Raw genomic sequence first — 12,359 nt, 5'->3', positions numbered from 1 at the left:
AGCTCCATGGCATCCAGGATGAGACGGCAACTCCTAACACCCCCAGAACAAGCAACAACATCAGCATTAATGTTAGAGGAGGTCACGTCAGTAAGGCACCCAAGGGGATTTCATGCAACTAGGAACACCACTGAAATATTTAATTTACACTCCGTTAAAATAACTTGCCAGTCAAGCAGGAAGGAATTGTTTTGTCTGCTACAAACGACCCAGCTAACAAGCAGCAGCTGCCCTGATGCTGTGTACCATTATTCCCTAATTTCACCAGTTGTGAAGACAAAGATTGCAGTGGGTTACTTACAATGAGTCTCTACAACTCCATCATAATTTTCTAGCAAAAAATAGTTTGTAAGAATGTGGAAAACAAAGAAACAAAATATTACATAAGTTAAGCTCCTCTTTGCTGTTTTTTTTGGTTTTGTTTTTTTTTTTAATATTAGGACATAGTGGCATCTGAACAAAAGGATCTTTCATGGAAAAATACTGTATGGTTGATCAGCCTCTTAGTTCCTTTAAAAATGCAGAATTAGATTACTTGGCACAAGTATTGCTTGCACCTCTATTTACTTTACATGCAGTGATACACATCAGTTTGATGATATTAAAAAAAACCCCCAACCAAACAACATACTATAAACCAACACTTTGTCATCAGCAAGTAAGTTCTAGTTACACTTTTGTTCTACTTAAAACTATCTCCAGAGCAGCTAATTCCAGTCTGATATTTACTCAGCAATAACTACACTTTCTCTGTCTCCCAGAAAGTCCCCTAGGAGCTGCAGGCAGAGGACTCATGTAGAGGTTCACACGTGCACGTGCACAAGCATTATAAAGGATGCTCTGGTGCCAGAACCTATTTCAACCATCATTAAAGGCAGGAGAATTTTAACTGTTTGCTTAATCTGGAAGGACTTCTGAGGCTGCGTAGAGATAGCTTTCCATGTTAGTAGTCTGATTTGCCTAAAAGCTGCAGCTTTGCCCCACACCAAGGCTCTTGCCCAGCCATGGAGCATGCAAACCATTGCAGAACACAGGCCTGTGGGCTACAGAGCCCTGCAAAGGAAGAGCTCAGTTAGTTCCAAGAGGTCAAGACAGCATTCAAAGTGATACTTCACTTATGGTAATATGAGAGGTAATTCAGCACACAGATAAACTGAATCTTGTAAGTGCATAGACTATGTAAGAATGGGAAACACAGCAAGGTGGTGGATGAGCCTCAGATGACAAACAGTGGGCACAGTTTCAGTAGGAAAAGCAAACTGAACAATGAGATGTGCAGGCTGGAAAACAGCCAAGTGTAACATGTGAGTTTGCATGGCTAGTGCATGAACTGAGTGCATGATTTTAACATTGCCTGGAATGTCCAGCATGTAAATGAGGTCATTTATCGCATGATAAAGGCTTCAAGGCCTCATTGAAAAATCTGTGCCACAAAATAGTGACTTACAGGTCAGCATAAAATGTGTTTAAGGGAAGCTAGATGTCGGTCTCAAACTGCTGGATTAATTTTAACGCCTCCAGATGCTATTTGATCACCCTCACTAATGATATGCTTAGTATTTATCCTCTGCCCTAATGAAACTGATACATGAGAGAGAAAGAGGTTGTAATCTCCTGGCTCTGGCAGCCATACGGGTATGGGGAGAGAGGGGACCATCTTTAGACAGGCAGAGTATCATTGGCAGAAGAGGCATTTGCAGCCTCAAAAGAAGGTGATGCACCTTTCAGGTGATAGCCAAGATGCAGCACAGATGTCTGTGAAGCTTGCATGATAGCCAGGCAGTGCCTGCACCTCACACAGCAGGGCTGCACTTACACCTTCTCTGCCGAAACCTCTTTTCCCGTGTCTTCTAACAAGGGGTGCCTAGAAAGTTTAATTTCAAACAATTAATGAAGTCTGTCTATGCCACATCTAGATGCTGCAGATGAATCTGCCTAATGGAAGATAGAAGGCTGAGGAGAGGTCTCCAAAGTTTTCACTGCAAGGGAAGTTACTTATTTGCTGAAGCTCCAGCAAGGGTCTTAGCATGTTCACAAACTCAAAGTACGAGTCTCAAGATAAATTTTATCTAGGGCAGGACAAAACTCAACCTATGTCAGCAAGAGATGGCCACCATAAAAACTTATTTTCCAGTAATAGTACAACTTTGCCTGTTCTTATATGTCTGGATATTAATATCCTGGATATGTTCAGACAGCTAGCTGTGCATTCCGGATGTTTCAATTTTTCATGTGTTTGCAGCTTTGCCTTTTTTGGTTTTTACTCAGAATAACTGGTTCATGACTGGGCCCTGAACAGTTTGCCTTTCCTTAAAATGAAGAGCAGGCCTGGGTGACTACTTATTGCATAAATGCCTTATGTAGTCAGAGGAAGGGCAAAGAAAAGATGGATCCATTACTGAATGGGAAAAGACAGTTTTTAACAAATGGTGTGGGGAAAGCAGAATTTTGAATGCCTTTCTCATATCAGACTTCAAGAAGAGGGTCAGCTGTGACCATGTGTCTTCCATAATTAATACCAGCAAGAAAATCTAAAAAGGAAAGGAATGAAACCAGACAGTGTGCTGGGATCTTACGAATCTCATCCTAGGGCACTACAAGGACTAACATATTAATATTTCTGCATTCTTAATACTTACCTGAATTCACTCAGGATGGATGAAATACCAGAAGATTTGGAAAGAGCTGATGTTGTGTCTACACTTTTAATACTAGAAAGGATTCAGGAATTAAGATCAGCTAGAATGATTGTGTTTCTGGGTCAGGGGAAAGCCCTCAATGCCTGAAGTTAGAAGATGATTAGCAGCAAAAATGGCTCTAGGAGTTAATCAGAAGCTTAAAACATTACCATGCCATTGTGCAAAAAAAAAAAAAAAACCCTGTACTTGCACTAGGATTTATAAACATTTATCCACAATAATTGTAACATAATCCTTCCACAGCACTGAGTGAGGGAGCACCATGTCCAGCTTTGAAAATCCCATTTCAGAGGATGATGTGAGCTAACCTGAAAATTAAAGGAAGTTTGAGCCATCACTTAATTAGCAGACAAGAATAACAACAGATAGAGATAGGAGCTGAATTTCAGCCTAGAAGGACACTACAGTCCATCCACCAAAAAGAAAAGATACACAAGCTTATCAAGTACATGTTAAATAGATAAGCATTGCTATTTCTTTTCACTGTATTTCAGTGATGTTTTTTCCATTTCCAGTCAAAAACCTCTCATCTGTAGAAAAACTTCTGTCTTGACATCACACAAATAAACTAACATAGAACTCACAAGTAACTTTTTAACCTACTAGAATATCCACAACATTAAATACATGGATAAATCTGAAAGTCATGCTTTCAATTCAAAACACACTAGCTCTTGTTTTGATAAAAGGTAACTCAAAAACTATACACCCTGTATTATTAGGGTCACTTCTGGATAGAAAAAAAACCCTGTTTCACAGAAACAGTCAGGCCTGAGGGGATTTTGACTGTAGGACCAATATTTCTGAGCCTTCTCATTCAAATTTTGCTAAATTAGTTCAGATTTGCATGGTACTGTTTGACTGACACCTACTGAAATCTCTAATACTGAAATACTACGGTTCCAATTAAGTCATATTACTTAGGTGACATTCCTACACTGTTACAGATTTTGTATATACGTGAAAGTTATATACTCTGTATAAAATGTATACCTACATCCTAAAGGTGTGAAAGTGATACTGATATGTTGCTTTACAGAGCAAGAATCCAGTGAGGAACGTTTGAATACCTACAGTCTGTGACATCTATTAGTTCCCTTAATTTAATCTAGACTCCAAAACCTCCAACAGATTTTAAAAATACATAATTTAAGGAAAAATGAACATTCAAAAATTATTAAAATAATTACTTAATTTCCCCAAAAATTGTAACCTCTCCAAAATCCTTCATCTATATAGTTTAAGCTTTTTTAGAGCTATGGAGAGAACTGGTGAAGTTTTTGCTCATCCTTCATGACTTTACAGCAAAACAAACAGAAGATCCTGAGCTTCCCAAGGGGATGTATAGAGCTCTCCTCCTTTTCCTGCCAGGTCCCAGAGGAAGAACTTTTAAAGTGGATATACTTTTTGCAATTGAAAAATAGTTCTGTAAGCAAGGCAACTACTGTAACTTGGTTTCCAAAGCAGCTTTTTCTTTTATTTTTATTTGGAATTGGCTACTGACTTGGTAAACTGAATTATACTTAGGCTGCAGTATACATTCTATTTCAAAATATTGACATCAGAATTCATGCAATCTCATCCATAATCTGAATTTTCTCCACTAGTGAATTATGGGAGCTGTGAGCTCCAATCCAGGCTTGTCCCTTGGGTATGGCTTTTATGAGGTGTCACCCACATGTGAACTCTCTGATGTGCAAGAAGAGTTGAGCACACACTGCAGCTCTTCCTGAACACAATATCAATCAGGTCTTCCTTCTCCTCCTAGCCAGCAATTTTCCACAGTATTATAGAAAAATATAGACATGTACTGTTTGACAGGTAGAGAACAGCATATCCCACACAGCTCAGTGTATACAGTATATCATAGAAATGCAGTATTATTGAGACCCTTACCTCTCCATCATAATTGCACAAATTCAGATAATGGGTAAAAAGGTTACCAATGAAAGAAAGCCTGCCAGATATATTTGACATGACCAATTTTTGGAGGAAATCATGCTTAAAAATAGCTAAAGTATATTTTATACTTGGGTCTGAGTCACAGTCTCACAGCAAATAAGAACAGAGGTAGGCCAATTATTCTTTTCCTAAACAAATGTCCAGCTATTCAGTTTTCAATAACCATAAATCCACTTTATATACTGCATAATCTTAACTGGAAGGAGGGATGTTCAGCTGCCCTATTCATCCTCCAGGTGAAGTCATCCTTCAGCAGCTATAGAAATAAATGTTCATGTAGGCAATTGAAAGAATGCCTACTGTTTCATGCCTGGTCTCTGCTCCTACATTGCAACTATAAATTCCAAGAGTTATCTTAAATAATGCTCCTTTCCAGCCTGAATTTTTTATCTAGATTTATTTTGTAATCTAATGGCCCATATTACTTCTCTATTTCTAATACTAATATACTAAAATGAAACAATATAATCCCTATATGTTATCAAAGCTATGTCTCAAGCTCAAAATTTTGAACCATTAATTGTATTATGTTGCACATCCAATACTAACCCTAGTTTCACTATAGTTTTTCTGACTACTCTAAAAGACAGTAAAATTTCTGATTTTTCTTTTTTTTTTTTTTTTTTTTTTTCTTAAGATCACAGTAGAAAAGCTGCATTTCAAATTGAAAAAAAAAATGTACTGGTAGTAAAGAAGAAAGCTAGCATTAAATTTATGAGATAATGAACATTTTTATATACAAGTACTGTATATATAAGGTCTGTCTTCTCTACTGTCATGAATCTAAAACAGTTGTAGAGGAAACAAAAATACTGTAGGCTAAATACTAACATTCTTTCCTTTGCTATTCTTTTAATAATGAACTTCCTTGGATGGCAAACCCCTAGTCTTACATGTGTTCTGTATTTGTAGGTACATCCCTGTCAGGAAATGCTGTGAAATAGAAGTTCCTGACAAATAAAGTTCTCAGCCTTAAACATTCCATAGATATTACTCAAATGTCAGACAGAATAATTTCCAAACCTTGGCCATTATTCTAAATCTATTTAAAAACCACAATGTTCTTGGAGGTAATTAGTAATACACATATGGGTTATATGGTCATTGGAGTTTGTAATAAAAACAAAACAGGGAAAATGCAATTTATTCCACTTTCTATGGTGCTATTCTTGCTTGCTTTGCATGAAGAGACCATAGTTATGAATCCCACTATATCCCTAAAGTTCTTTGGCCCTCTTCTAATAACTAGGGGTGGAACAAACAGGTTTTGTCTGGTTTTGGATCCAACTATATATGAGATAACAAAAGGTTTAGACTAAAAGTATTGGCCTTGCATTCCAATCATCATGAACTGCAAAGTAAAGGGCAGAGGAGAAACCAGGGAGGAAACTGTAATGGAGAAAAATAGAGTGAAAAATAAAGCAAAGTGAAGCAATGTGAAGCCAAGTAATAAGGCAAATATCAAAACTCAATAAAAGGGCACAGAGAAAGGAAATTGAAAAGACAAACATTCTCTGCTTTTGTTGGAGGAAAGTACAGGTAACAGAAATTCATAAAGTTTTCCAATCAGTAACATATCCCAGAGGTGAAAAAATCCTATTTTAATTGATTCAGACATGAAAGTGAAAATTAAAAAAGAAAGGTTTACCTATCTCCATTTTTATTTAAACCAGCAAATCCTTAAATTATGTTTAGTTTGCAAAGAAAGTCCTTCACCAGGTGGGAAAGCCAAAACTCAGACTATCTCTGCAACCCTATTTCCTACTCTTGGTCTGAAGACCAAGCAACAAATTTTGTAGCCTGGGTCTAAGTATTCCTCATGATAAAATAAGAATTTTATCTTACTCCTTCCTTTCTCTTTTAGCAAGATGAACCTGTCATCCGGAGAAATTATGGTCAAAGTTGTCCATTAAATTCAGATGAAGAGTAACAGGTAAGTACAAGATGACCTTCTTGAGTCCTCTGCATTAGACAGTACTTCATGCAATAAAATTGCAGCTGACACTGACTTCAGCTACTGTTACGTGGTTTCAGCTCTGCAAATCAGAACTCATGGAATCGGATTTGCACATCCAGCAACTAAACCAAAAACCAAATCCACACAGCCAGCATTCCCTTGTGAAAGCTGAAGCAGTATGTCTGTCTCTGCCACACAGACCTCAGTGGCCACTTGGACCTTTAATGGCTTTACCTCCGTTTGTCTCTGCCTTAAGCTGCCCCCTGCTAATAGAACCCAACTTCTCAGTTAACTACAACTCATCTTGCACAATGCAGGGCAAGAATCCTGTAGAAAACACCCCCAACATATAATGTAATTACAATGAGTCATTGGGCTTTACAGTCCTGTTAAAATTACAGCCACTATTTTTTATTTCCTATCTGTGATACACTGAGCTTGGTGGATTGCTGTCTGTTAGCAACACTCATGCATGTTATCTCCTTGGTATTAATTGAAAACTTTCAAAGATACCAGAAATAGCATTATGTTGCCCACGTAAAATTCAACAGTAAAAACTAATCCAGACAAGCCAGCTTGATCTCCTGTGCACAGACCAGGCTTTTAAGGAATAGCACATACACACAACTATGGGGTTTCACTGACATGAACACAACAAATAATGAAATTTGGTCAAACTCCTCTTCCATGTCAGGTTGTTTAGGACCCCAGTCCCCACGTAACAGAGCCTCCTGCTCCCACTACTCCATTCCATCCCCTTTGATCCACCTAAAAGCCATTCCTCCTTCACCATTTTTTTTCTCCTCCAAGCCTCAGTCTTCTTCCCACAGGAGCTTTCTGTCTCCCACACTATGCTTCCTACTTTAGCCATCTCACTCAGCCTACATCTGCCCTCTGCCACCTCTTCCACTTTACCACTTCAAGACCACTTAACCACCTTGGCTGCTGCTCATTCTCTCTTGTATTACTCAGCCTTGCCCCAGGGCCCTGCCTTGTGCCTTCTATGCTTCTTTTGGCTTCTGCCATATCTGCTGTCCCTCCACCACCCAGGTCTGTATCTGCTTTTCACAAAACATCTTTCAAACCACTTTGGCCAGTGTTTGGAATTTATTGGGGGTCATCCAGCCAGTCCCATTTCCAGAGAAAAAAACCCACACTCTGCATTTCCATCACCCTTATAGTATGTTCCCTTCAGAAGTATCAATATTTGTTCTTCAACATCTCTTACCAAAACAACTCACAGTAACATCTTGTCTAAATTAAAACAACCATCCCAATGCAGAAAGACAGTACTTAACAGGGTTTAATTCATGCTCAAGAAGGCAGTAAGTGTAATCTATAAATACTAAAAGCAAGAGCCATGTTGCAGCACTACTGATATACACTAGATTTCCCTTCTTAGAAATTTCACCTAAAACTCTAAGCAGTGAGTGCAACCTTTGCTTGAAGTTGTAAAGCATTACATAGCCAAACAACATTTTGATAAAGTGAGTAAAGTGACAAAGGAACAGAGAGTGCCATAATAATCACATCCCTTAAAAGGATACACTGTTTGTTCTGGAAATCCTGCATGATTTCCGTTTCTCAATGCACCAAATAAATGAGAAAACACAAAGGAAATAAACTGCTGTTTAAAAAACTTTAACTTGGTGGAAAACATACTGTTACAGGATTTTCTATGAAAGTTTTCAAATTTTAAAAACTTGACTGGGAAACATAATTTACTATAAAATCAACAGATATTGGTTACCAGGGCATAAGGAATTGTACATCTGTTTTTGTTGGTTTTTTTTTTTTTTTTTTTAATAAAGGTTTTACTTTTCTGCAATACATCTTAAGATCAAAAATGAGTTTCCACATTACATTGCTAAATAAGCAAGAGATTCTGTAAGTGAGACCAGTAATTTAAGCCCTCCCACCTCCAGCTTTTCTATTTGCTCTCTTCTGCCATTAATAAAGTGCTTCAAACAGAGTTTCCTTTGTAGAAACAATCAGATCATCCATCTCCCTGAGTAAGACTAGGTGTCATCACTTTTCCCTTCTTTGTGAAATAATAAAAATCATACTGCAGGAAAAAAAAAATCTTTTAAACCTTATTCGGGTGGGAATAAAAACTGTGACCTTGGATGCCACGTGTGTGAAAGTACAGTTTCAAGTTACAAAGGTCTATAATGTACACTTCTTTTTCCTATGGATTTAGGATCGAGGGACAGTAATTTCTATTCTGTACTGAAGGGATTCTACTTCTTGTTCATATTTAAATATAAACTCTATAAAGACTACAATTAGAATAGTACCACTTTTATTTCCAGATAGAATGGCAATTTACCCTCATTTTACACCATGCAGATTAAATGGCTACTTTTAAATGGAGTTCTAAGGAGTACTGTCACAAAAACTAAGTTAAAAAAAGGCAGTGCTCTTGCAGCTCATTGCTCAACAGATCAGTGAAAGTAGATTGTAATCTTATATTATCCTCCACATTTGTTTGCATTCTGAAAGCATATAAGCCTTTCCAAATACACTTGATCTGTTTAGTTTTTATACAAGAAATAGTTGCAGCTGCCTTGTTAGGACCCACAAAGAAGAGTTTTACTTGCAGGGTTTAAAGATTCTGTGCCTGCACTGATGTCTATTTTCCCTTTATTTTTCCCTATTTAATCTTTCTCACATTCTCACACTACAAATCATTATTTTAAATAAAGCTTCACAATACAGTGGCACATTTAGACTGTAAAAGATTTTGACATTTTGACAGCTCAACATTTTTTAGCTTGTACACAGCACTCAGCCAAAATTGAACAACAAAAATGTTTTGAGCCCTTTTATTTTCAAAACAAATGCTTTATGTGCAAGAATCTGTTGTTTAGAAACAACACACACACTCATACACACATATACCCCCCTATTATACCATAATTGATGCTCGGGGTTTATTAAAAGCATAATGATTGCAAAAGCATTTGACTATATTTTTTTTTGCAGCATGAAATTACCAGTTACCTTTCAGGAAAGGAGCCCTCCGTGGCACAAGCCTTTCTGTGATTTCCACCTGCTCTTGCTGATGCTGTTTAACCAGGTTTCCTTCGCTGCCAGCTCGCAAAATCTTTTCACCTAGCCTAATTTTTCGTGATCGGCTGTTAAAATCTTCTTTCCTAGACAAAGGCGATTTAGGAGCTGTATTAGCCGACACAGGTCGAGCCAAGCGAGAGGGTTTGGACATCCTGCCTGCGCAGGAATGTACCTGCTCCAAAAGCAATATCTAAAATAAATCCTTCGCAGCTGACTTTCCAGCACAGAGGCTGGGGAGTTTGTGTGCGCAGCGCAGCTGGATGCGAAGTGCTGTGCTGCCAGCCTGATCAGTTTTAAACACCAAGCCTTGGGTGGTCACGCAGTCTCCCAGACCTGTGGAATGCAAATGTGTGCTGGGGTAAAACAGAGGACTCTGTCCTGGTGCTGAGCCCCAGCCACGCTGTGGGAGCAGAACCTTTTCCAGGGACTGCCTCGAGCTCCGGGCGTGCACTGAGGAGCACCTTGGCACGAGGGGAATGCTCCACCTCCACAGGTACAGCGTGAGAAACCAGCCAGGCATGGGGTTACCTCTGCATGTGGGACCCCCCCACGCTCCTCTCCCAGCCCTCTCTCTCAAACAAACACTTTCTTGTTTCAGCAGATTTCCTCGCGCTGCGCCAAAACCACACGGCTTCACTGCTACACGGCAAATGCCTGATGTCAAGAACACGTTTGTCTTTGAGTTAAGCACAGTGCAAGCTCAAATTGGATTAAATGATGCATATTCTCCTAGAACTGTATTATCTAACTCACCAAAGGAAAGGAAGGATTGACAGCAAATATCATCTCTCTTTGAAAAATGGCCCAAATCCCTTATTATTAATTGGCATTGTTTAGGAAGCAACACTGTACAGAATATTGCCCACTATACTTTCCTATTTCAATGGTACATATATATCTAGAAAACCCCTGGCTCTTGCACATTACAGATAATCATGTTCTTTACTGACTCTCCAAAGAAAAAATTCCTGACCTCAGGCTACATTATTTCAAATCTCAGTTCCTGGGTGCTCTTCTTTGAAAATGCCCAGGCAAATCCTGCCTAACTTTCTCTGCCAGCTCTGTGCTTGTGAATGCTGCCAAGACAAAGAGCATTTGGTTACATGAAAAGAAAATTCCATTCACAGTAATTTTGGAAACAACTTCTAAAGAAAAACAACACAGTGCAAACAAAAGAAAACATCACAGCTACAGTAACAGTAAAATGCTGTATTTTAAAATGTATTTCTCAATATCCCAGGCAACCAGTATGCTGCATCTCTAATAGAATATGAGGGTCCATTTTATTTCAAAACTAGAACAAACATAAGCAAATCAATATTACACAAGCTAAAGTACTAATAGATATTTAGGAGAAATACTTCATAAGCAAAAAGTGAGCAAAATGCGACTTAATTATTAAAGCCATTCCTCATTTTCTGAGATGGCAATTGTGCAGTGCTGTAAAATATTTTTGCAAGTTATTTCTATATTGTTTCCAGGAGTTCTACATTGAATAGATAATTGTTTATGCCTTCTCTATAAAGCATGGTGTCTTTTACTTTGTTACCCCATCAAGAGTGGGCCAGATTAAGTGCAATACAGCAAGCCTTGCCATGATATTATTCTGCATATTATACTATGAAGACAGGAGGAACTCTGAGTGGGAAGATTTCCACTCACAAGGAGAGATCTGAGGGGCATGAGAATAACTGGGCTCATTAGCAGTGCTCAGGCACAGCAGGTTGTGCAGAAGATAATGAAGAACAGAAACAGGGGTGAAATAGGATGATGAATGGAGAGTTAATCATGTAACTGGGGTAAAGAATGAGTGAAGAAGGAAGAGAGAATGTGAAACCCAGTATGTAGGTGACAGCTCAGTTGTACTGAGCCTAAGAAGTACTGTCATTCCCTCTCAAGATCTTGGACTTTTTGGTCAATTGTAATTTTTAATATCTTCCACTATGATTTCTCATTGCACAAGCAGACACAAATGCTGTATGCTTAAGAAGCATTTTTAAGCCATGATAGTAATGCCTCTGACACTACAAAGACATATTTTAATTCTGCAAAACACAGAACAATTGTGAAATAAAATCCAGTCCTGAGTGACAACAAAAATAGTATTTCAGTTTTTGAATCACTACTGCTAAAGTAAAATCCAACTGAGATTGCTGTACATTACACATCCACCCAAACTAAGCACCCTTATCACAGGTTGCTCATGGAAAGAATGACCTCATCTGTGAAGGAGAGTCTAACTAGATGGTGATGTTACCTGCAAGATAAAATAATTTCTAAGTGAAGAAAAGACATTGTGAATTCAAGGTTTTCCTAAGGCTCTCTCTAACTAGCTAAAAAGATGAGGAAAGGGAGGTCCATCCATCAGCTTTTGATAGGAAAGGCCCTAAGTTGTCCATTTGGATGTTAAAGTGACACTTCTGCACTGAAAGAGAACAGCGACATCCTGGTTTTGACATGAAAGCTTTTTTCCTCACAGCAGAGACACAGCCCTAGAGAAATGGGGTGAGTCAAACATGTTCCTCAAACACGGGAAATTCCTGGAATACTCCAGTCAAAGGTGACTATTTTCAGTACTATCTCAGTGTCTGATGGCACTGTGTCATGTGAGGAGAGGCTGGGAGAGCTGTGCCTGCTCAGCCTGGAGGAGGCATCTCTTCCATGTGCAG

General features: G+C 38.5%; 1 protein-coding gene across 6 annotated transcripts in view; it reads right to left on the bottom strand.

Annotated features, from left to right (window-relative positions):
- Positions 1 to 10,312, bottom strand: part of KIAA1217 (KIAA1217 ortholog) — a 231,108-nt gene extending 220,796 nt beyond the window's left edge. For 3 of the 6 annotated variants that reach the window (XM_077788524.1, XM_077788528.1, XM_077788527.1), the window contains exon 1: positions 9,622 to 10,309. In XM_077788524.1, coding sequence (XP_077644650.1) covers positions 9,622 to 9,841 — 220 coding nt within the window. In that variant the 5' untranslated portion in view covers positions 9,842 to 10,309. Of the gene's footprint in view, positions 1 to 9,621 lie in introns of all 6 variants that reach the window. The other 3 variants (XM_021533124.2, XM_077788523.1, XM_077788530.1) reach the window with 2 other exon arrangements.
- Between the last annotated feature and the right edge of the window lie 2,047 nt (positions 10,313 to 12,359).

Source organism: Lonchura striata, chromosome 1 (genome assembly GCF_046129695.1).
Source record: "Lonchura striata isolate bLonStr1 chromosome 1, bLonStr1.mat, whole genome shotgun sequence".
NCBI classification, from domain to species: Eukaryota; Metazoa; Chordata; class Aves; order Passeriformes; family Estrildidae; genus Lonchura; species Lonchura striata.
The sequence above is the reverse complement of the archived record's forward strand: the minus strand, read 5'-3'. Positions and strand labels throughout refer to the sequence as shown.